At 38.1% G+C, this 23,057-nt stretch overlaps 1 protein-coding gene and 1 long non-coding RNA gene across 2 annotated transcripts; one reads left to right on the top strand and one right to left on the bottom strand.

Annotated features, from left to right (window-relative positions):
* Nucleotides 1-13,684: 13,684 nt before the first annotated feature.
* LOC145823461 (uncharacterized) lies at nt 13,685-14,351 on the top strand. Its single transcript, XR_014365746.1, has 3 exons — nt 13,685-13,856; nt 13,963-14,088; nt 14,174-14,351. It is a non-coding gene; the product is annotated as an uncharacterized LOC145823461 (long non-coding RNA).
* Nucleotides 14,352-14,778: 427 nt separating this feature from the next.
* On the bottom strand, nt 14,779-18,960 carry LOC114271649 (uncharacterized). The gene is made up of 5 exons (XM_082923718.1): nt 18,938-18,960; nt 17,135-18,203; nt 16,243-16,639; nt 15,192-15,773; nt 14,779-14,851 (listed from the first exon to the last, which is right to left on the bottom strand). The coding sequence occupies exons 1-5, from the start codon at nt 18,944-18,946 to the stop codon at nt 14,779-14,781; spliced, it is 2,130 nt and encodes a 709-aa protein (XP_082779844.1). The 5' UTR covers nt 18,947-18,960.
* Between the last annotated feature and the right edge of the window lie 4,097 nt (nt 18,961-23,057).

Below are 23,057 nucleotides of genomic sequence, written 5' to 3'. Positions count from 1 at the left end.
CATTGTGCATGCATACCTTGCTTTTGTGCCCTCATTCCAACACTTTTGGCCACTGATTTGGGGCATGACTGAGGTCTACCCCCCTTTTGGTTTAAGTCCATTTGACATGTCCACTTACATGTTGCTTGTATGCTTATTTCACATTGCATTGAGTATGCCATATAGTTGTATGTTTGCATGCTTAAGTCATATTGCATGTTTGCTTGCTTGAGTCGCATTGTGTATGCCATGCTTGTGTTGCATTGTCGTTTGGATTAAAGTGTTAATCTGAGCACGAGGAACGAGGGGCGTTTCATACTTCAAGTGATGAAACGTGTCTCAATTCTCGGTCGCCGACGCTCTTGATGATCCATGATAGAGTTCTAGGCACTTATGTGTTTTTCTTGCGCATTCATTTCTCATTGATTTGCACAAGTTGGATCTTTGGCCATCATGCGTTGAAATGCGTGATTGATGGTCGTGGATCCAATTATGCCTCTCCCTTGATGTTTTGAGGTGATATGGGGTGGCATAGTGCATACATATCCTTGGGAGACCCTCCATTTTCTCTATTTTGTGCTCTGCTGTAGCTTGGTGTCCCAGGACATCAGTGGCCAGCAGTGCCTTGCAGATGGCCGCCAGTCCTTCATTCTTAGCCGGCAGTGCCCACTCTTGGTCGGCAGGATGGTCGGCGGTGGCTTCCCATGGCCGGCAGGCCACTGATGCACTCCCCAGCATGTTTTTGGTAAGATCCAGCAGCAAGTTCTCAAAGACACCCTGCAAACAGAGCCTATAAAGAGCATTTGGAGAGCTTTTGGGATAGGAATCGAGCATGCATCCTCTTCTCCCATAACCAGAGCTAGAACAACATTGTTTACTGTTTTCTTTACTTGCTAATTAGCATTTGGTTTTGTAATTTAATTAATTAATTTGTTAATTAATTAAATTTTGTAATAATTAGTTGTAGCTAGTTATTCATTTGGTTATGTAATAATTAATTAGCTTGTCAATTAGTTAATTAGTTGGCATGTATTATTTATTCGGACCCTCCGTCGAGAATTGTTGTAATAAGTGTGCGTGTGTGTGTGCATGTCCTCCAATCCCACGTCTTTCTCCCTTTTACTTAACCGCTTACAATGGTTAGTTCTAGGGCATATTTTCAATTAGCATCCTTATGCTTTGCATGCGTGCATCCATTCATCTATATTGCATGCATCGGGCTCAGCGCTTCATACTAACTGCATCGTATTTCAATACCGATTTGAATACATGTTAAAAAGTTATATTTCACATGCCATTTTAGAATAGCCGAGCCTATTTCTAGTTGCATTTTGCATGTGTTGCATTAGCCATCTTAACATGAACTAGGATCATGCATTGATTACTAACTAGTTTTTGTTTTGGCTCAGAGTACACTGTGAGTGTTTACGCTTTAGCATACTGCATGTGTGTGAGTGTTGTCATGATAGCATGTTTGCCATGAGGCTATTTGCTTAATTGATATACTTGCCTGAATGCCTGTGGGTGAAGGTTGGATTACTTGAATTGGAACAATTCATCAAATCCGCATTTTAACCTACTTACCAGTAGCAAACTTCAAACCATTTTCCAAACAAACGGATATGCAATGCTTTGTTTGAAATTAGGCGATCTAGTCTATACTTGTTTTGCTGTGCGCATCACATAGTAAATCTAGCTAATTAACCAGAATAAGAACACATGTGTTTTCAAAAACAAGATATCATGTTTAGTACAGGCCGATCTTTGATCGGGCGAGCAGGGGTGCTCATAGATGACCTTCCCCAATCGTACCCAAGTTCCCATGCCGAGGCAACTTTGGTGATGACGGACACGTGGCCTTAGGCACGAGTCAGGGTTTCTTAAATTTCCCAAAAATAAAATATTTAGGTGGCGACTCTGTATTTGGCAAAGCAGTCCATGTTTGGCACTTCTTTATAAAAATCAGTTTTTCAAAACGATTTGTCAGATTTAGACTCTTTGGTGATTTATTGGTCTCACATCGCACATTGTGAGATTAGATTCAGAACCGTGACATTGAATCCGAACTGTAGTAGCTCAGAACAAAATGAGATTCGCGCCTTCGCGAGAAGCACGGATATTGGAGAGTTCCCGGGAGCGCGTCTACAAAAGTGTAAAGTGCAAAGAGGGAACCGAAATGCATACCTTCCAAGCTCGCCAGTACCTTCCGATCTGCTCTCCCCTCATAGGGGAGGTGGAACTCATATAGCCGTAAAGGGTGGCGACGCCAACTCCCTCCCAGTCATAGAATCGCACCCGAGAAAAGGTCACCAGGGCGCTCAACAGATATAAACCCATGGTGTTCCACCTATTTGAAAACAAGGTGGTGCTGAGAACAAACATCAGGAAGCCCCGGGCATACTGCTTCATCTTCTCTAGTGTCTTAGGCTCGCTCCTGCAAAACTGCTCAGTGAACCAACTCTATCTCACCATGGCTGGCCGGTAAAGAGTAGGCGGGCTCCCAATAGGTCGATCTAAGAAGCCTCCACTCCTCTATGTCTATGTCATAAGGGATCAGATCCCCCCTACTCCCAAGCTTGTGATCATGGTGAAGTCATAGGGAGTCATCGTCATCTCCCCGGCAGTAGAGAGGTGGAAGGAGCTGGTGGTGTCTCATCACCTCTCCACTAGTGCTCTTAGATAAGGGCAGCTTTCTATGACGTGTGTTAGTTCAGAGCAGAAAAGGTTGAAGCTTGCCTCATCGACGATGTCGTGGACCCCGACAGGGAGCTCATCGTACCAGTCCCTCACTGTCATCGCTCCGTACCCCCTGTAGGCACGGGAGTCTCCCTATGGCAGAGAAAAAGAGTGAATCAGGCAGTGATGAAAGAACAGTGAAATGAAAGGTAGTGCAAGAAATGCAATTAAAAGAAAGGTTAGAATGCATGAAAAAAGAGTTCATACCTCAATAGCGCTAGATGAAAGATGGGAGGCCAGCTCCCTCAACAAAAGGCCATCTGCCGCGTCGCGAGCAAAATCGTTGAAACGCCTAATGCCTCCAGGCGGTAATATGTGTGTACGGGGATGATATGTCGCCGAATCGAAGGGCCGAACTCTCAATGGTAATGGCTTTGGCTTAAACTCTAGCACAAACTCCGCCTTAAGATCAGCCTCAATGTCCTCTGCTACGCCGCCAACCTTAGCAACTGCTGGCTCCTCTACCTCAGCTACGGGTGGAGTACGAAGGGGCATTAAGGTAAGTTCCTGGGATACCTGGTCAATAGAAGGGGCATTGAGGCAAGCCCAGATCAAATTAAGGACATTCTTGACTTAAAAAGCCCGACGTCAGCCAAGCAGGTCCAGATTTTGACCGGCAAGGCAGTATCCCTAAACAAGTTCATTAGCCGAAGTTCAGATAAGTATAAATCATTTTTTAGTTTGTTAAAGAAAGCCATAGATTTCTTATGGGCAGAAGGGTATGAAGTTGCCTTGACCGACTTGAAAAAGTACCTGACAACAGCTCTAGCTCTGTCAAATCTAGTACTTGGAGAAGAATTGTTCCTATACTTGGCAGTTTCAAAACATGCAATGAGCGCGGTAGTAATATGAGAAGAGGAAGGAGAACAAAAGGCAGTATACTATGTGAGTAACACCCTAGCAGGTGCAGAAACCAGGTACCTTCCCTTGGAGAAATTAACACTAGCCCTGGTGATGGCTTCGAAAAAGCTAAATCACTACTTCTAAGCCCACAAGATTGTGGTGCTGACTGAGCATCCTTTAAAGTCTCTGTTGCAACATGGGGATCTGACAGGTAGAGTAGCTAGATAGGCAGTGGTGCTGGGCCAGTATGACTTGGAATTCAAGCCTAGAACAGCAATTAACGGCAAAGTTTTGGCTGACTTTGTGGCCGAGTTCACCCTTGGTGCCATCCCACGTTGGGCTCCGGTGAGCCACGGCTTAGGTTGTCCAAGAGAACCAGAAAAAAACCCAACTAGGGCCCAAGAACCCCACTCTAGCCAAACAGAAAAAAGAAGAGAAACCAAAGCCCTGCGATATATACACCAGTGACTCTTTCCGCATGTTTGTTGATGGTAGTTCAAACCGTCAAGGAGCAAAGGTAGGAGTAGTGTTAGTATCACCATATGGGCGAATGTTAGAGCAGTCTATTCATTTGGGGTTCAAAGCCTCAAACAGTGAAGCAGAGTATGAAGCATTGATTGTAGGGTTGAAGTTAGCAACAACAATGGAAGCTGATGAGGTGGTAGTCTTCTGCGACTCCCAACTTATTGTGAATCAGGCAACAAGCGAGTATGCAAACCGAGATGAAAGAATGATAGCTTATGTCAAAGAGATTGTCAGACTGGTAGCATTGTTCCAGGATTGCCGGCTACAGTAGGTTAGCTGAGATGATAATAGTCATACTGATGCCTTAGCTAACTTGGCTAGTGCTATGAAATCAGAGAAGGCAAGGACAATAATGGTTTATTATTTATCAGGCCCAAGTGTAGAACCACTGATCACAGAGTACGAAGCAATGTGTATGGAGATGGGTCCAAGCTAGAAGGATGTAATTGTAACGTTCTTGAGGGATGGGAAGCTGTCGGATGACCAAAAAGAGGCGTTGACCAGATTGAAGTCGGCCAGATTCTGCTTGTCAGTAGAAGGTCATCTCTACAGGAGATCCTTCACTGGACCTCTTCTAAGATGTGTGCATCCATCCCAAGTTGAGGATTTCTATGTAGAAGCCGTGCTGAGGGCAGATCACTTGCTCATAGAGCCATATCCCAGGGATATTGGTGGCCCTACATGCAGAAGAATGCTAAAGCCTATGTCAAGAAATGTGAGAAATGTCAAAGATTTGCACCTTTAATACATCAACCAGTAGCAAATCTGAACCCAGTGTCTAGCCCTTGGCCGTTTACCCAGTGGGGCATGGATCTAGTGTGACCACTGCCACAAGCAACTAGACAAAAAAAAAAGTACTTGCTAGTAGCCGCAGACTACTTTACAAAATAGGTAGAGGCTGAACCCTTTGCAAAGATTCGAGATATCGATGTGAAGAACTTCATCTGGAAGAATATAATAACTAGATTTGGGATCCCAAGGGCCATTATAGCAGACAATGGCACTCAGTTTGATAGTAAGTTGATCAAGAGTTTTTGTGCCAAGTATAAGATTAAGAACTACTATTCTACTCTTAGTTTCCCCCAGAGTAATGGGCAAGCAGAAGCATCCAACAAGACCATTTTGGATAGGATCAAGAGAAGGCGGGAAGTAGCCAAGGGCAAGTGGGTGAAAGAATTGCCCAATGTTTTGTGGGCATATCGGACTACGCCGAAAAGATCAACTGGGGAGTCTCCATTTGCCATGGCTTATGGCACTGAAGCAGTCATCCCACTAGAAATTGGTATCCCTGGAATCAAAACCCAAGGAGTGGAGAATAGAACAAACGAGGCATTCTTGGCCCGTGATCTGGACTTGTTGGAAGAAAGAAGAGAGAGAGCAGCAATTCGTCTGGGGGCAAACTAGTAGTAGCTTGCTAGGGCTTACAACAAAAAGGTCAACCCAAGAGAATTCAAGGTTGGGGACCTCATCTTCAGAAAAGTTGTTGGCAACAAGAAGGATCCTAAGGAGGACAAAACTTGGCCCAAACTGGGAAGGGCCTTATAGAATCATCTCAGTTGCCGGCAATGGGGCATATCAGCTTAAAGACATTGATGGCAAAAAGTTGCCACGACCCTAGAACACTTGCAATCTAAAGTTTTTTTACCATTAGTTTTGTTTTTTAATAATTATACAATATTAGCCGAAGTTTTAATAAAACAGTAGCTTGATTTGGTTTTTATTGTTGGTGATATTTGTGCGATAGGACTGAAGTAGTCTTATGACGATGTTTCCGAATGAAACATGACAAATAACTTAGACTTATCATATGATAGATTTGAATTATACTTACCATATGATAGAGTTGAACTAAGTTGGCGATGTTTCTGACTAAAACATGACAAGTAACTTAGACTTATCATATAGTAGAGTTAAATTATATTTGTCATATGATAAAGTTGAACTAAGTTGGCGATGTTTCCGATTGAAACATGACGAATAACTTAGACTTATCATATGGTAGAGTAGAATTATACTTGCCATATGATAAAGTTGAACTAAGTTGGTGATGTTTCTGACTGAAACATGACGAGTAACTTAGACTTATTATATGGTAGAATTGCATTATACTTACCATATGATAGAGTTGAACTAAGTTGGCTATGTTTGAAACATGACAAATAACTTAGACTTATCATATGCTAGAGTTGAATTGTACTTGCCATATGATAGAGTTGAACTAAATTGGCAATATTTGAATAAAACATGTCGAGTAATTTGGACTTGCCACGATGGCAGAGTTGAACCAAGTCTGGTCTAGTTAGATTAAAAAAGACCGAGGTCGCAAGACTCGGCTAAATCTTAGTTTGAATCAGACTTCGGAAAAAATTGAAGATACATGCTTTAATGTGAACATAAGTAATACTTAGGTTCACATTAGCGGGTAGGAATGAGAAATAGGCTGGATACTCGTTGAAATTTTTTGGCAATAATTTACAAGTTGGAGTCAGCCAAGGTAACTAGATAAGGGGATAACCAAGGTATTTGTTTCCCAAGGTAACCAAAATAGTTGTCAAGACTGGAAGGATTGAAAGGGTTCAATCTTGGAAACTCTTGTTGAAAGTTACCAAGAGGAAATTTTATAAAGTGCCCGTTGGCCGAGATACATTAATTAGTTTAATTAAATTTATTAGCTACTTATTTTTTTTCATTAATTATTTGTGCACATATATTAATTATTGTTTTTTACTCATTGTATTTACACATTATTTAAATTAATTGTTAATTCTTATATATTGTTTTACTTACATTACTATCGATCCTAATATTCTTAATATTTATTACAAAACATGAATCTATTAATTTTCCTTCTAATATCCCTCTTCCAACAGTTGGATCATCATTTAGGGGCACAACTAGTACTATTTGGGAACATTTTGAAAAAAAATATCTACAAATAATCCTGATGGTACAATTACATTTAAAGAAAAATGTAACTATTACGCACATTTACTTAGTGCTATAGCTGCAGACGGTACTAGTCATCTAAAAAAGCATACTAACAAACATTTACAAAGTCAAAAATCTGATATTACAAGTCAAATGCAATTAGGGATTTCATCAACTGGTAATTTGCAAACATTTTCATATGATCCTATACGTGCACAAAATTTTGTAGTTAATTATATTATTAAAAAAGAATAACCTTTAACTACTAATGAATGTCTCAATTTTACCAAAATGATTCACGAAAGTTTTGCACCGCAATATCAAAGTTTTTCAAGAAATACTACTAGAAACAAGATTTTAAAGAAATTTGAGGATCTTAAAAGTGAATTATTTGACATCTTTAAAAATTTGAATGGAAGAGTATGTTTAACATTTGATCTGTGGTCAAATAATGGTTTTGAATATCAATGTATCACTGCACATTTTATTGATAATGATTGGAAATTAAATAAAAGAATTATTTCATTTAAATTATTTGAACTTCCATACACTGGTGATTCGCTTGGTGTAGAAATAAGAAATGCATTATAAAAGTAGATTTTACAAAATAAAATATTTACGATTAGTTTAGATAATGCAGCATATTATAATCAAACTGTAGTCCATTTAAAATCAACTTTACAAGTACTTGTTGATGATGATTTATTTCACGTTCGTTGTTATGACCATATTTTAAATTTGATTATTAAAGAAGCTATGCATGTATACGAGACTTCTGTACTTGTAATAAAAATGCAGTTGTTACTATTATGTCTTTTTCTAATCGAATTTTGGAATATAGAAAAAATTTTCAACGAGAAAATGTCATTTAAAAAATTAATATTAGATATAGATAGTAGGTGGAATTCAACGTATAGTATGTTAAAAATAGCTTATAAACAAAGAAGGACAATAAATTTTATTTATTTTTTTTTTTTGCAACAACATCAATAGGAGGAGTATTGACTCCCACAGAACTTAATTGGAGCCAAATAGCCTTATATAAAGATAGGGCCATTTTTTGATAAGTCCTATTTATAACTGTTTTGTTCCATAAAACCCAAACTGTTTCTGAATATTCCATTAGGTCCATTAATTGTTAAAGGACGAAATAACCCTCTCCGCCTCTCCCGCGTGAAACCGATTCTGCAAAAACCCATTCCTATTCGAAATATTCAATCCACAAAATTTCCAAAACAAAAACTCAATCGACGAAACGATACTGATATTGCCTCCAGTAACCCTAGATTCCTCTTCGTCTCACCACTGCGAAGCTTCACATCGGAAGGAGGGTGCTTCGTCGTTCGAAGATTCTTGTCGCCCCATTGAGTTTATTTTATCCACTGACTGTGATCCATGCCCACCAACCATGACGAACAAAAGTAAGGAATACCATTCCACCTTCTGCTTCTCAAATCATAATGTCATCATTGATGTATACATACACCTTCTGGTTTTCGGATTTGAATTTGTAAACATAGATGTTTTCGGAATTAATTTTGTAAAAATATATGTAAACATTCACATTGGCCTCTAACTGTTGTAGTTTTCGGGATTTGTTTTTGCACACATGAATGATGTGAGCATTCACATTACTATTGATTACTGGGTAAATTTAGAGTAGTACACACTGATGTAAACACATTAATGTCAGAACACCCAAACTTCACGCAACACTGTGATGGAGTATGATGTAAACATTGACATTGTGACATCAATGCCCAAGTTGTTTGTGTTATTGGGTGTAGTTTGGCGCTGTTGGTTCCCCCTTTTGATTTTTAGAAAATTATAACATAATGTGATCACCCATGTAAGCATTCACATTGGCCAGTAAATGTTGTCGTGTTCGAAATTTATTTCTCAAACATGGATGATGTGAACATTCACATTACTATTGATTACTGGGTAAATTTAGAGTAGTGCACACTGATGTGAACATTCACATCATGTGAATGTTCACATTAATGTCAGAACACCCCAAACTTCACTCAATACTGTGATGGAGTATGATGTAAACATTCACATTGTGACATCATTGCCCAAGTTGTTTGTGTTATTGGGTGTAGTTTGGCACTGTTGGTTCCCCCCTTCGATTTTTAGAAAATTATAACATAATGTGACCATCCATGTAAGCATTCACATTGGCCAGTAAATGTTGTCGTGTTCGAAATTTATTTCTCAAACATGGATGATGTGAACATTCACATTACTATTGATTACTGGGTAAATTTAGAGTAGTGCACACTGATGTGAACATTCACATCATGTGAATGTTCACATTAATGTCAGAACCCCCAAACTTCACTCAATATTGTGATGGAGTATGATGTAAACATTCACATTGTGACATCAATGCCCAAGTTGTTTGTGTTATTGCGTGTAGTTTGGCACTGCTGGTTCCCCCCTTTGATTTTTAGAACATTATAACATAATGTGATCACCCATGTAAGCATTCACATTGCCCCGTAACTGTTGTCGTGTTCGAAATTTATTTCTCAAACATGGATGATGTGAACATTCACATTACTACTGACATTAATGAATGTTCACATTAATGTCAGAACCCCCAAACTTCACTCAAAACTGTGATGGCGTATGATGTAAACATTCACATTGTGACATCAATGCCAAAGTTGTTTGTGTTATTTGGTGTAGTTTGGCGTTGTTGGTTCCCCCCTTTTATTTTTCCAACATGGATGATGTGAACATTCACATTAGTATTGATTACTGTGTAAACTTACAGTAATTAACACTGATGTGAACATTCACATCACTGTATAATGATGTGAATGTTCCAATTACTGTCAGTGCTGGTTGTTGAATGTTGTTTGGTGCTTCGGGTTCCATCCTCTGTGTTTCAACCAATTACATGTGTTCATTTGAACACACAGGTCTTTCCCATAAAGTTGATGGCAAGCGAAAGCGAGGGGAATCCCGTTTCAAAACCAAGCCTGATCAAACAGCTGTTCCTGAAGAAGTGAACATGAAAAAAGTGAACTACCGGTCAAATATAACTGGATTGGTCAAACTGTTAAAGGATACGAAATTTACAAGTGGCCAATTGAAGTGCCTTAGAAAAACACCGTTCTGGCCATTATTTGATAGCTTGATCAGTACCGAAATCGACCTCAACCACTGCATGAAATATGATGATGTCATTGTGCGTATAGTACAAACATTCAAGCAATCTAGTGGAAGGTTTTACATTGGGGATAAGAACATCCAGATTTTTAGAAGCGACGTATCACTGATTTTTGGGGTGGATTGCGGCACCAAGTCGATGGACCTCTCTTATGGTGCAAAACCAACAACCGGCATCATACACCGAATGTGCAAGGATGTTAGTCGGTTAAGTGCTGCCAAAATACGAGAAATTCTGAGGGAAGCATTGAAGGGCACAAAAAAACATGACAATGAGGAGGTCGCAAGATTAGTTTGCATGTATGCATGCGTCAAGCTATTCTTTTCTACATCCGAAGAAACAATTGGATGGGTTTTCTACTCATACATGGACCCATTACACAAGATGATCGAGTATGATTGGGCTGAGAGCATCCAGGCAACCTTGATGGGTTCATTGGACCAAAACTGTGGAAAACCAGGTAAATCAAATCTCTTTCAACTTATTCTATGTTTAATATGAACATATACGGGCTCTGAACACTCTGATGTGAATGTTCACATTTCTCAGCTTTGGTGTGGAAGTTGACAACATTGATGAAAACATTCGCATTGTTGTTTCAGTAATGTACAAACACACATTAGTAGATGCTGGTGTAAACATTCACATTAACAGATGTGAACATTCACATCAGTTGTACCACTCACATTACCAGATGTGAATATTCACATCAGTAACATCACTCACCATTAGCAAAATGTGAGCATTCACATAGTAATAACACTGACATGAACAGATGTGAACATTCACATCAATATCATCCCCCACCATTAGCAAATGTGAACATTCACATCAGTAATAGCACTGACACTAACAGTTGGGAACATTCAGGTCAGTAATATCACTCACATTAACAGTTGTGAACACTCACATCAGTAGTATCACTCAACATTAGGAAATGTGAACATTCACATCAGTAACATTACTCCACATTAGCAGATGTGAACATTCACATCAACGGATGTGAACATTCACATCAGTTTTAAGTGATGTAAACATTCACATTACTGGCCTAGTGGTGCACTGTGAATATTCACATTACTGCACCAGTGGTGTAAACATTCACATCAATGTTAATTCATATCCACATTCAAATTACTGATATTTGTTATTTGTTTCAATATTGGCTGTGTGAGCATACAACAATCTTAGAACCCCGCAACCCCAATGCCATTCCACGATGCGTAAAATAGGACCTCACAGCCTTACATAGCACCATGAAGTCCATAACTCTGGCTAAGCTAGGTTTAAATGAGGTAGAAGTACAACCAAATATATTGTGCTTATTCACATAGTGAGACGAGGAACTATCTAACTAACATACTGTCTCGAAATGCAGGTATATGGCGGTGAGCTAATGGCATCACCAACTGAAGCGAAGTTGTATCGTCATACAAAATTGAATGTGGAGCCAAAACCTGAGATTTTGTCAAGTGCAGTAGCAAAGAAAGATGAAAGCAATGAGGATCAAAGCAAAGACAGTCAACGCAGTGATGACAGGGATGCATTTTCTGTCGATGCAGTGGACCTGAATGATGTTGGACATTATATCAACCCCAGCTGTAGCACCCCCAATGCTGAGAAAGGAATCATCATAGCACAACCAACTAAGCCCGACATTGTGGAAGTACTCATGAAAGAAAACCAAAAAGCTTGGGCTCTTGTACGGCAATGGGAAGCGAAATACAAACAGTTGGAAGAATCATGGGAGTTGAGGGCAAGGGTGATTGCTGCCCTTGAAGCCAAACTATTTGACCAATCGGGCTCATCCAATGTGGACATGGACATGAAGACTTGCATGGAGTGGAAAGATACAGAAATTCAGCGGCTGACAAAGTTGGTCATCAACTTGGAATGTGAAAAAACAATACTTCAAGACCTTTTTGATGATCAGTCCGTACACATCATCACTCAAGTTGAAGCACAAAAGGCTCATGACAGCCTTAACAACAATCCCACTGCAGCATTGGAACACATTATTAGCCCCCCATCAAGGGTAAAGCGCATAAAGCAAAAGGTAAGGAAAGAACACAGGTTGGACGAGTTTGAATACCCCAACCTGCCTGGTTAGAAGAAAGGGAAAGAGGGAGCCGAACAGAAATCACATGCAGTCCAAATTGCACAAGATTTAGACAAGCAACCACCAAAAAAGTAGCCAACAAAGTCCAAGAAGTTATCCTTGAACAACAAACTAAAGGTCTGGGCTAACATGAACAAACTCAACAAGCAAAAAGTCCAAAATTTGCACAAGAACGGCGGTGATGAGTAAGTGATCTTACATATCCCCAACTGTTTTTTTTCCATCATGTTCAGTTCACATACATACTTAATGAATTAGACCATTTCATAAATGTGCAATGTTGACATTAACATTTTCTGTAATCACAATGCACAGGTTGCTAGTGTGGCGAGGGGACTCAAAAACTAAACATGTGTATTTTGATGACATCATACACCTCATCAAGGAAGAATCAATAACCAACAACGTATGGCAACTGTAAATGTTTACAAAACACACACACACACACACACACACACACACACACACATACACATAGAGTAAAGACACTGTAAATAATGTACTGCCACCCCTCCAGTTCTGCAGGTGATAGATGCTTATGGTGAAATTCTACTTGAACTACAAGGGCTAGTCAACCCAAGTTTGGAAGATTCATCATTCATCTTTACAAGCACATGTTTGGTAACCACTAGACTTTAATTTCGATTATGTTTCAATACATGTGGATGTTATTCTCAGCATTACATGCTTACATTGTTAATTTACATAATAGGCAGATGTGAATGTTAACAAAAACATAAAATGACCTTTGAGAAGATTCACATTGACAGATGTGAACATTCACATCATTCGCATTGAATATTATATGCTTATTATGTTGATAAACTTAAATGATACACACATGTGAACATTCACATCAGTAATATAACTCATAGTAACAGATGTGAACATTCACATCAGCAGTGTTACTCACATTAACAGATGTGAACATTCACATCAGCAGTATTTACTCACATTAACAGATGTGAACATTCACATCAGTAACATCACCCACCATTAGCAAATGGGAACATTCACATCAGTAATAGCACTGACATTAACAGATGTGAACATTCACATCAGTAGCATTACTCACACTAACAGATGTGAACATTCACATCAGTAACATCACCCACCATTAGCAAATGGGAACATTCACACCAGTAATATCACTGACATTAACAGATGTGAACATTCACATCAGTAGTTTCACTCACCATTAGGAAATGTGAACATTCACATCAGTAACATAACTCCCCATTAGCAGATGAACATTCAAATCATTAACACCAAACATCGATATAAATACTTGGTACATCATTGTATGCCCTTTGTGTGCAGAAAATCATTGAACAGTACCCCCCCCCCCCCCACAAGAGGAATAAACTAATTGATGTACACATCAAGGAGTATCAAGGCCAGAGATTCTTAATCTTCCCAATACACGACAACTTTCACTGGACAATTGTTGTGTACGACGTGAAAGAGAATGTATGGTGGCATTATAACTCACTGCGCCCAAGAGAAGGCATACATGACCCACATATTGACAAAGCACAAATACTGGTAAGTGGCTGACAAAAACAATACTTGTCGTGATGTGTAGTATTTGAACTTGGACGTATGCCCTATGTTGGTTGGTGCCTAATATGAAATTTCATTGTTGGCAGAGGGACTACATCACAGCTTTGGTGCACAACATTGGACCGTCATCACCATTATGGACCAATTTATCAAGCCAAAATACTTCGAAAACAATCATATCAGTGGACATCTGTCCTCAGCAAGCATCAAATTCGTAAGCCTAAAATCGATTTCTACACATGTTCCACAACCTTTACCCACCTAAATTTCAAAATCTAACAAGAAGTTTGCATTTTCAGGGTGGATTGTGGGCCTGCAGTTTGTTACATCATGAGGGCGCATGTATATCGTGAAGACATTGTTGCCAGCCTAGATCGCTTTGAATGGTGTCAAATAAGAGACTCATTAGTACACCTTTTCCTGAACCACAGAAAGACAGTGCAATGTGAAAACCTATAGGTGGGGGGTGTCCACCTATCACTGTAACCCAAATCTGTTATCCACATTTAAGACAATTTAGTTTCACTAGCTTAATTGTAAATGAAGTCTATATCACTGCTTGTACAGATACTTTTCAGTCAATATATGTATATGTATTTTCAGGCCTATTTTGCATTGGTCATGCAGATTGAGATTGTATTTTCTATTTTTTTTTTTTTTGATACACATGACATGATGTCAATGTTCACATCACAGAATGATCGTATACTTTCTTCTATTTTAAACCATACTACATGGATGTGAATATTGCTTAAAGTGTTCATGTAACACAATATGACAGGTGTGATTATGATATTTCTTAACACAAGTCAATATTCACATCTAACAATTTGATGATGTGAATATTCACATCATAACTTCTGATTATGCGAATGGCAACAATGATGTCATGAATATTCACATCTTATGAGTTGATGATGCAAATGGTTACATTGATGTAAACATTGCTGTTAACAGTAACAACAATGTGAACATTCCTACCACAGAAATGTTTGAAAGTTGAACAATGTGAACATTCACATAATGTGAATGTTAACAGCATGCATTCATCCAAAACACAACCAACATAAATGTCAGATTGGTACCTTAAAAAAGTAAAAATAAAACACAAATCAAACACTAATGCATTATTATGTTTGCCAACGCAACGTAATCTTATTGCAACCCAATGTTTCCCAACACAACACAATCTTATTTCAAAAATGAATATAAGAATCCAATGTAAAATACAATGTTGAAATGAAAAAAGGTACATCTTATATCGGCTCCATGCATGATTTTTGATTATGGCTCCCCAACTTATCACATCTCCCACACCTTATTTGCTTCAGTTTCTCACCCCTTGATGGGATCCTATTCTTCTTCGGCCTTCCGGGTGGTCTTTTCACGGTAGGCGGGTATATAGTAAAGTCCGTGGGATCAAAAGGCGGCTTCTCCACCGATGGTATAGGGAATATGGCTCCCGAATAGGCTGCACGATATGTCTCTACATGAAAGTAATGTTCTACACAATCATTGAGATTGTAGCGGCTCTTCTGAATGGAAATAAGAGCATGGTCACACGGGAATCCGTTGATTTGCCATTTGAAGCATGAACACGTACGCCTCGCAACATCAACTGTAACCGATGGCATCGAATGAACTTCAAACACATCCTCGTTGGCTTTGCTAACTTGCCAAGACTTGCTGTCATTGAACGAATCCATAAGCCTTGTTTCGAATGTCGGACAAATAATCTCATTCCATTTGTTTGCTTGGTCACGCCGTGCAGACATTTGCCGCATCAACTGAGTACGAATTTTGTCCACCATTTGAGTGATAGGAAGATTACGTGCTTCTTTAATCCAGTTATTAAATGACTCCGCCGCATTGGATGTCATCTCCCCATAACGCATGCCCCTGCACAGTATATCACAAACATTGTACAATACGGAATTTAACAGGCCTGACCATTAATGTTGACAGATGTGAACGTTCACAGTACTGCCATTAGTATACACTGATGTGAGCATTCACATCAGGGTATAATAATGTGAATGTTCACATCTGCTACCAGGTTTTAATAATGTGAATGTTCACATTACATGGTTATTACGTTGTCAACTTAAATGATAGATAGATGTGAATGTTAACAACAACAACAAAATATGACACGTGTCAACATTCAAATCTGTAATACATTGCATGACTATTTGACAAATTAACAGATGTGAACATGACATCAGTCATCATTAGAAGATGTGAACATTCACATCATTTACATTGAAGATGAAACACAATTTGAAGATTGTCACCATTATAAACTGAAAATCCACATCACTACCATTCTAAACTTCAAAAATGGAACACCTTAGGAATCTATTATTACCTGAAGTATGAATTTGCCCAGTGCTCAGGTGCTAAGTCCTTGAAAAAATTATGAGCTCGTTGTTTACCCTCCTCTTTTAATTTTGCAAGCTTTTCATGGAACCCTACCACAGTTGGCTCGTAGGCACAGTCACCCAAACTCCTTACTAGGTGATCCCTGAATCCATTATCAATTCCTTTCATCTGGTCTCTTAAATTGCTCTTCAAGTGTTGTAAGCAATAACCGTGATGAGCCGATGGGAACACCTTTGGCATAGCTTCTAACAGACCAAGATTACGATCCAAAATAAAAGTAATATGGCGCTTCCCATCAACAACCTTCCCAAGTTCATGCAAGAACCACGACCAATTAGCCATGGTCTCCGAATCAACAATTGCAAATGCAACAGGAAACAGACCTACAACACAACACCAATACACAACTGTTCACAATATTCCAAAGTGAATAGAAAAATAGTATAAACGAAACAGGTCATGTGAATGTTCATATGTACATTGCCCTCTTTACTATTGCTGTTTTTGGATTCAGGTTCGTAAACATCAACGATGTGAACATTCACATTAACGACCATTAATAATTCATTGTTGCTTGTTGAGTCACTGAAAATGTTAACATTCACAGTACTGTTCATTAATAGATCCACTAACATTAGTATACACTGATGTCAACATTCACATAAGTCTGTAATAAGTCTGATGTGAACATTCACATCAATCTGATGTTAACATTTCTGTCATTAGCATACAAAGATGTGAACATTCACATCAGTGCATACTAACGTCACTGAAGTGAATGTTCACATTACTTATAATTTAGCAATCACTCTTTCGTCCAGACTATGCTGCTCAGAGCGAATATTGACATGAATAGACAGGTAAAAAAAACTTCTAACCATTGTTCCCGTCTTTCGCCGTTGCCGCAAGTAGCTGACCTTTGTACTTTCCTTTGAGGAATGTTCCATCCAGGAATAATAAAGGCCGACAAGCATTGAACCCAGAAATACACGCAGCGAATGACACAAAGAAGCGACAAAACTGTTGACTACTCGCATCATAGTCAATATTGACATAACTCCCCGGATTGTACCGCATCACAGCATCCGAATACCACCGCAACTGGTCAAACGATAACGAGTGATCTCCATGGATACCAGCCTTTGCTTTCTCCACACCCAACCATACGACATGGTAACTCACATCTAGCCCATAATCCCTCTTCAAAATAGTCACCACTTCACACGGCCGAGTCAACGGCTTGTCCCTCACAATTTCAGATATGGTACTCGACACCAAATCCGAACTAACTCGCGGATTCTTCGATGTTCGAACATCCGTACCACAAGTATGCACATCACTAAACCTCTTGATGTAGAAAAAATCATTTGCTCGTTGTGCTCTACAATGTATAGCCCACAAACACCCCCTCTCCTCCCGCATCGCACACACAGCAGTAACTCTTGTTGTCTCGTTCTTCACGTATGTGAACTTAAACCCACATTGGATGGCATACTTACATAAAACGTCACGAAATTCTTGTGCACCTCCAACAAACCGTTGTCCTACATGCGTAATACCATTTGCCCAAGGGGCTGACAACAACACCTTCTCCTTATGGTGGCAAAATCTCCGTAGTGCATCAATTTCATCCTCAACCCCCACACGCAGCAATCCCAAACTACTTGACTGACCAATATCACCCTTCAACTCAACCACAACTTCTACATGTTGTACCCCCATTGATTTAGCAAGCAGTACCATGTTCTGAAATTCTTCCTCATTGTCCAAATGACACTTATTAATCCCAGGTAGTTTACAGAACAATGAAATAGAACCAGCAGACAACTCATCCCATTTCTCACACAAACACTCCACCAAACGAGAATAACACATTGCGCGGGCAACATTTATTACAGTTGTACTACAACCATATGTACACACCAATAGCATAAAGGTATCCATCTCCTGTAAAAACACAAAAACACAACAATGAACAGTAATGAAAATCGATACGAAAATTCACATTGTGCAAAAAATAGATGACTACGTGTACATTTCAACTGCTAAATCCATAATTCACAATATGAAGATGTGAACATTCACATTACTATTAACAAGATGTCAACATTAAGCAAACATCAAAGTCCAATGACAACATCAACAATCTTCACATAATACACTGATGTGAACATTCACATCAGTGTATGATGATGTAAACATTCACATCAGTGTATAATGATGTGAACATTCACATCAGTTTATGATGATGTAAACATTCACATTGATATTAACAAGATGTTAACATTAAGCAAGCATCAAAGTAAAATGAGAACATTAACAATCTTCACATAATTATTAACAATCTTCACAGAGCCTCATTAAGCAAACATCAATTTAAAATGAGAGCATCCACATTCTTCACATATTCCACATTCACAAAATGTGCAGATTGACATTGATATATATACTGATAATCAAATCATCCACACAGAGCCTCATTACGCATGCATCGAAGTCAAATGAGAACTACACAATCTTCACATAATACGAATGAACTCCCCTCCACATAACCACGTAAAATGCATATAATTGAAAAAACAGAGCATTCAATCCATATAAATCCAAAAACAGAGCATCTGATCCATTATACGAATGAAACCATAAACTGAACATGTATTCATAACCAAATTCATACTAACCTTGATCATGCAATCCTACAATCATACAGAAAGTTGAAAAAAACTGATTTGAACTAGTTATAATCCGGCAAATGTAACAACCGAACACCCTCCTCTTCGTCGTCTTCACTCGCAAACCACAGAACCAGACTCCAACAGCAAGGATGAAACCCTGGCACAACCAATCCTTGCAACAAGCATGCAAAACATAAACGTAACTCTCGGAATTGGATTGATGATGAAAAGCGGAAAATAGAAACTGCCAAACTGCATGAACGAAGAAACAGGCACCTATTACGTATTAACACTGTACATATATATATATACAGGGGCAAAATAGTCCAAGAAATTATATTTAATTAGAAAAATGGACCTTATGGAATATCCAGAAAAGTTTATGGGACTAATTAGGTTATAATATACTTTAGTGGACCTAATGGGTTATAACAACTCTAGAATGGATTTATCAATAAAAATCTCATAAAGATATTTTAAATTTTTAATACTTCGACAAAATTATTTTCTTATATATATATTCTTGCTTTACCATTTGTTTTACATATGCTAGCAGAAATAATTAAAATTTTTGTAAAATATATGAGTAATAAATATTATGTAACCATTATTACTTCAATGAAAGAAAAATTTGATAAATATTTTGATCATTTGCCTCATCTTTTAGGTTTAGCCATAATAATTGATCTTAGGTATAAAGAAATTGGTTTACAAGAATTTTTAGAACGTATTTTCATTGATCAAACACAATTTGCCCCTATTATGCAAACATGCAACAGATTATTTGAAGAATACAGGGTAGCTGCATCTGTAAATACACATACACACACTACACTAACAGTCTCATCTCGAGACGGGAGATTAAATATTTTTTCTGCAATAAAAAGTAGAAGAATATCTCAACATGCAAGTGTAAGTAGTTTGAACTACAACGTTATTTGGAAAACCCGTCAGTGGATGATTTCGATGATTTTGAAATTTTGGAACGGTGGAAACAAAATGAAACTATATGACCTGTGGTTTCATAAATGACCCGTGATATACTAATTGTTCATATTTCTACAATTGCTGTGGAAACAGTTTTTAATGCAGGTGGACGGGCGCTGAACGATTACCGCAGCAGGCTTTCTCCCCAAATGTTTGAGGCACTGATGATATCTAGAGATCATATGCATGCGTTTACAAGAAGACAAAATTACAGTGAAAATGAGCGAATTCAAAATGATTTGGATGAGATATCCTCAAGCAACGCGACTGAAATGTCTGTCTCCTCCGATGATTGATCAAAATTTTGTTTTTTACTATTTCATTTCATTTTTTTTTATATTAGATTATTGAGGTGGAGTATAATACAAATGATTGGTAGGCTACTAGGTGCCAACGTAGTTGGGATGTACTTGACCTATAGTGATGCAATTACTCTACCATCATCAATAATCTACACCTATTTTATTTAATAATATAAATTTTAGTAATATTTTATTTTATTTTGAAATAAAAATTATTCATTCAATAAATGTTATATAATTAATTTAATATTATAATATTGAAAGTTTCATTTTCATATATATAAAATTATTCATTTTGAAAGAAAAAAAATTACATAATTGCATACTTTTTTAGTTACAAGTTCATAATTAAAAAATATAAGTCATACATAATTAAATTTAAATGCTACCATGAAACATAACCAAACAAAACATCTCATTAATCTTAACTAAAATACTCTAGTATAATTTTTCTTTTATTTTTTATTCCTAATAAATAATTTACATAGATAATGTATTTATCATTTATTTTTCAACAAAAAAAAAAAAGAGCCTGACTAGCCGCGGCCTGCAGCCCAAGCCTAGGCCCGTCGGCCCTATTATGAGTGGGCTTGGTCTTGGGCCTGGGCCCCACTTTTTGGCCCATAGGTCGGCCCGGTCCGGCCCGCTAAAAAAAGAGCCCACGGGGCCCACTTAGACCGACCCAAGCCCAAGCCTAGATGGGCTGGGCCGACTGGGCCATTATTACATCCCTAGTTTTGGGTGTATAACCGGAACATTGTTTTGTATGATAGTTTTTGTTTGAAGTGGGGCCCGTCAATATTATACTTGGTGGGTGTAACAACCCTGATCCATAATTAATGTATAATCCATTATTAAGAAGGCTTAATAAGCAATTAAAGTGGAATTTTTCATTAATTGCGTGTGTGTTGCATTATTTGTATTCATATTTGTTCATCGTAGAAAGATCTGTTCATGTTATTGTTTTGTTCTACGAATTGATAACCTTATCGGCATCTGATCAAGAAATTAACTTGACTTACCTGCTAATTGGAAATTTTAGGAATTTATGGTAGGTTGATTTGAAATTCGATTCAGAACTAAATAATTAGAATAAATGATCTCAATTAGTTATCCTTAACTTAAATTAATTAAGCTTTCTAATTGAGCCTATATAAGGCCACTTCCAACACCTTTAATACACTTTACACCCTAAATCCCTCATCTTTGAAGACTACATGTGAGTGTGAGAGAGAGAGAGAGAGAGAGAGAGAGAGGGAGAGGAAGACTTGAGTTCAACTAAAAAGGATTTTCTAGAGAATTAAAGAGAACTAAGGAGGATTAGCTTGATCATTCAAGAATTAGTCTACTTGAAGATCAATTGAGAAGTTTACGTGAGAACCCAAGCTTTTGATAATGTAATTAAGTTAGCCAACTCATGAATTCAAAAGAAATCCTATAAGAAGACAAGAATTGAGTTTGAAATGAAGAGAATTGAACCATATCATGCATGCATGCATATATCATGGCATTTTGAGTATGTTTCTAAAGAATTTCACATGCATATGTCTATCTTGACTTGGTTTTAAGAATTCATCACATTTCTTACCATTTGACCTTAATTAATCATGTTTTGAAAAGCTTAAGTTCAAAGTAATTCATGCATGTCATGTTTATGGCATATTTATAAATTTCAAGTTGGAGTTTTGATCAATTGGCATGCTTTTGTGCCTTGATTTAGTGAAATGATCTTCAAACCATGGTATTTTACAAGTTTCTAAATGTTTTCTAAAGTTTTGGCCCAAAAATATGAGTTTTGAAGTGTGTGATTCGAGTTTGGAGCTTGGGAGTGCAATCTGGAAATTCCAAATTCTGCACTTCCGCTCAAGCGGTAAAAGTTGCGCTCAAGCGATAAATCTGTGATCTTACACTTCTGCTCGAGCAACCAGAAGTCCGCTCAAGCGTGAAATGCAAGCTCCCAAAAGTTTACACATTTTGCAGACCGCTCGAGCAACAGAAGTTGTGCTAGAGCGAGGACCTCAGTCTCAGGCTCGAGCGATCGTTGAGTGGCCATCGAGCGGAGATTTTACACAACCAATACTTTTGCAAGATTTACAGACCACTTGAGCAAGGGAATCTGCTCTCGAGCGACCCCTCACTTGTTTGCATATCCACTCGAGCGACGTAAGTTGCGCTCAAGCGAAACCCCTATTTTCAGCAATTTTTGATTAAGTATTTATATTTTAGCATCCTCATTGCAACCTAGGCATTCCTAGACCAAGATTAAGACATAATAATAAGGATAATAAGTAGAAATGCATCAAGATAAAAAAGGATTAAGTAAATGATTCCGAGTGTGTAATTCAGTGTGTGTTCGTTCTGTAACTGTGTAGGTCACGCGCCATAAGGCATCTGATTTGCCTACTCTATCTGTTTGTTTTGGGACCAACTGTGAGTAATAACTTAGTAGAGCTATATTTAACTTTATTTATTTTATGTGTGATGGAATAAGATCTATTTTATGAAATATTATGTTCTGTACAATGAATGATCATCCAAATTCTGATAAGTACTCGGGGCTCAAGTAAGTTATCTATTCCCAGTCCGGAGGTTCCTTTATGAAACTGACAAGTTATCTGTACCCAACCGAAGGTTCTTTTATGGAACTGACAAGTTATCCATACTCGGCCGGAGGTTCCTTTATAGAACTGACAAGTATGATCTTCGATACTCCATATGTGATCTGTTAGCACTAATGGATGTAAGATTAAGTACGTATTCTAATTTTTGTCACTGACTTGAATAAGAATATGAATATAAATTTGTTTCTGATATGAACTCTGATTTCTGATTATGTT

This window comes from Camellia sinensis, chromosome 4 (genome assembly GCF_055761805.1).
Source record: "Camellia sinensis isolate YWXY chromosome 4, ASM5576180v1, whole genome shotgun sequence".
Classification (NCBI taxonomy): Eukaryota; Viridiplantae; Streptophyta; class Magnoliopsida; order Ericales; family Theaceae; genus Camellia; species Camellia sinensis.
Note: the sequence above shows the minus strand (reverse complement) of the source record. Positions and strands in the feature narration are given on the sequence as shown.

Bases quoted from the DNA above. Each gene is read 5' to 3' on its own strand.
- LOC114271649 (XM_082923718.1), bottom strand. The intron at 15,774-16,242 runs GTAATAATAGAT...TATACTGTGCAG, and splicing joins TGGGCAAATTCATACTTCAG to GGGCATGCGTTATGGGGAGA. The intron at 14,852-15,191 runs GTGTGGGAGATG...TTTCTGTGGTAG, and splicing joins GAGAAACTGAAGCAAATAAG to GAATGTTCACATTGTTGTTA.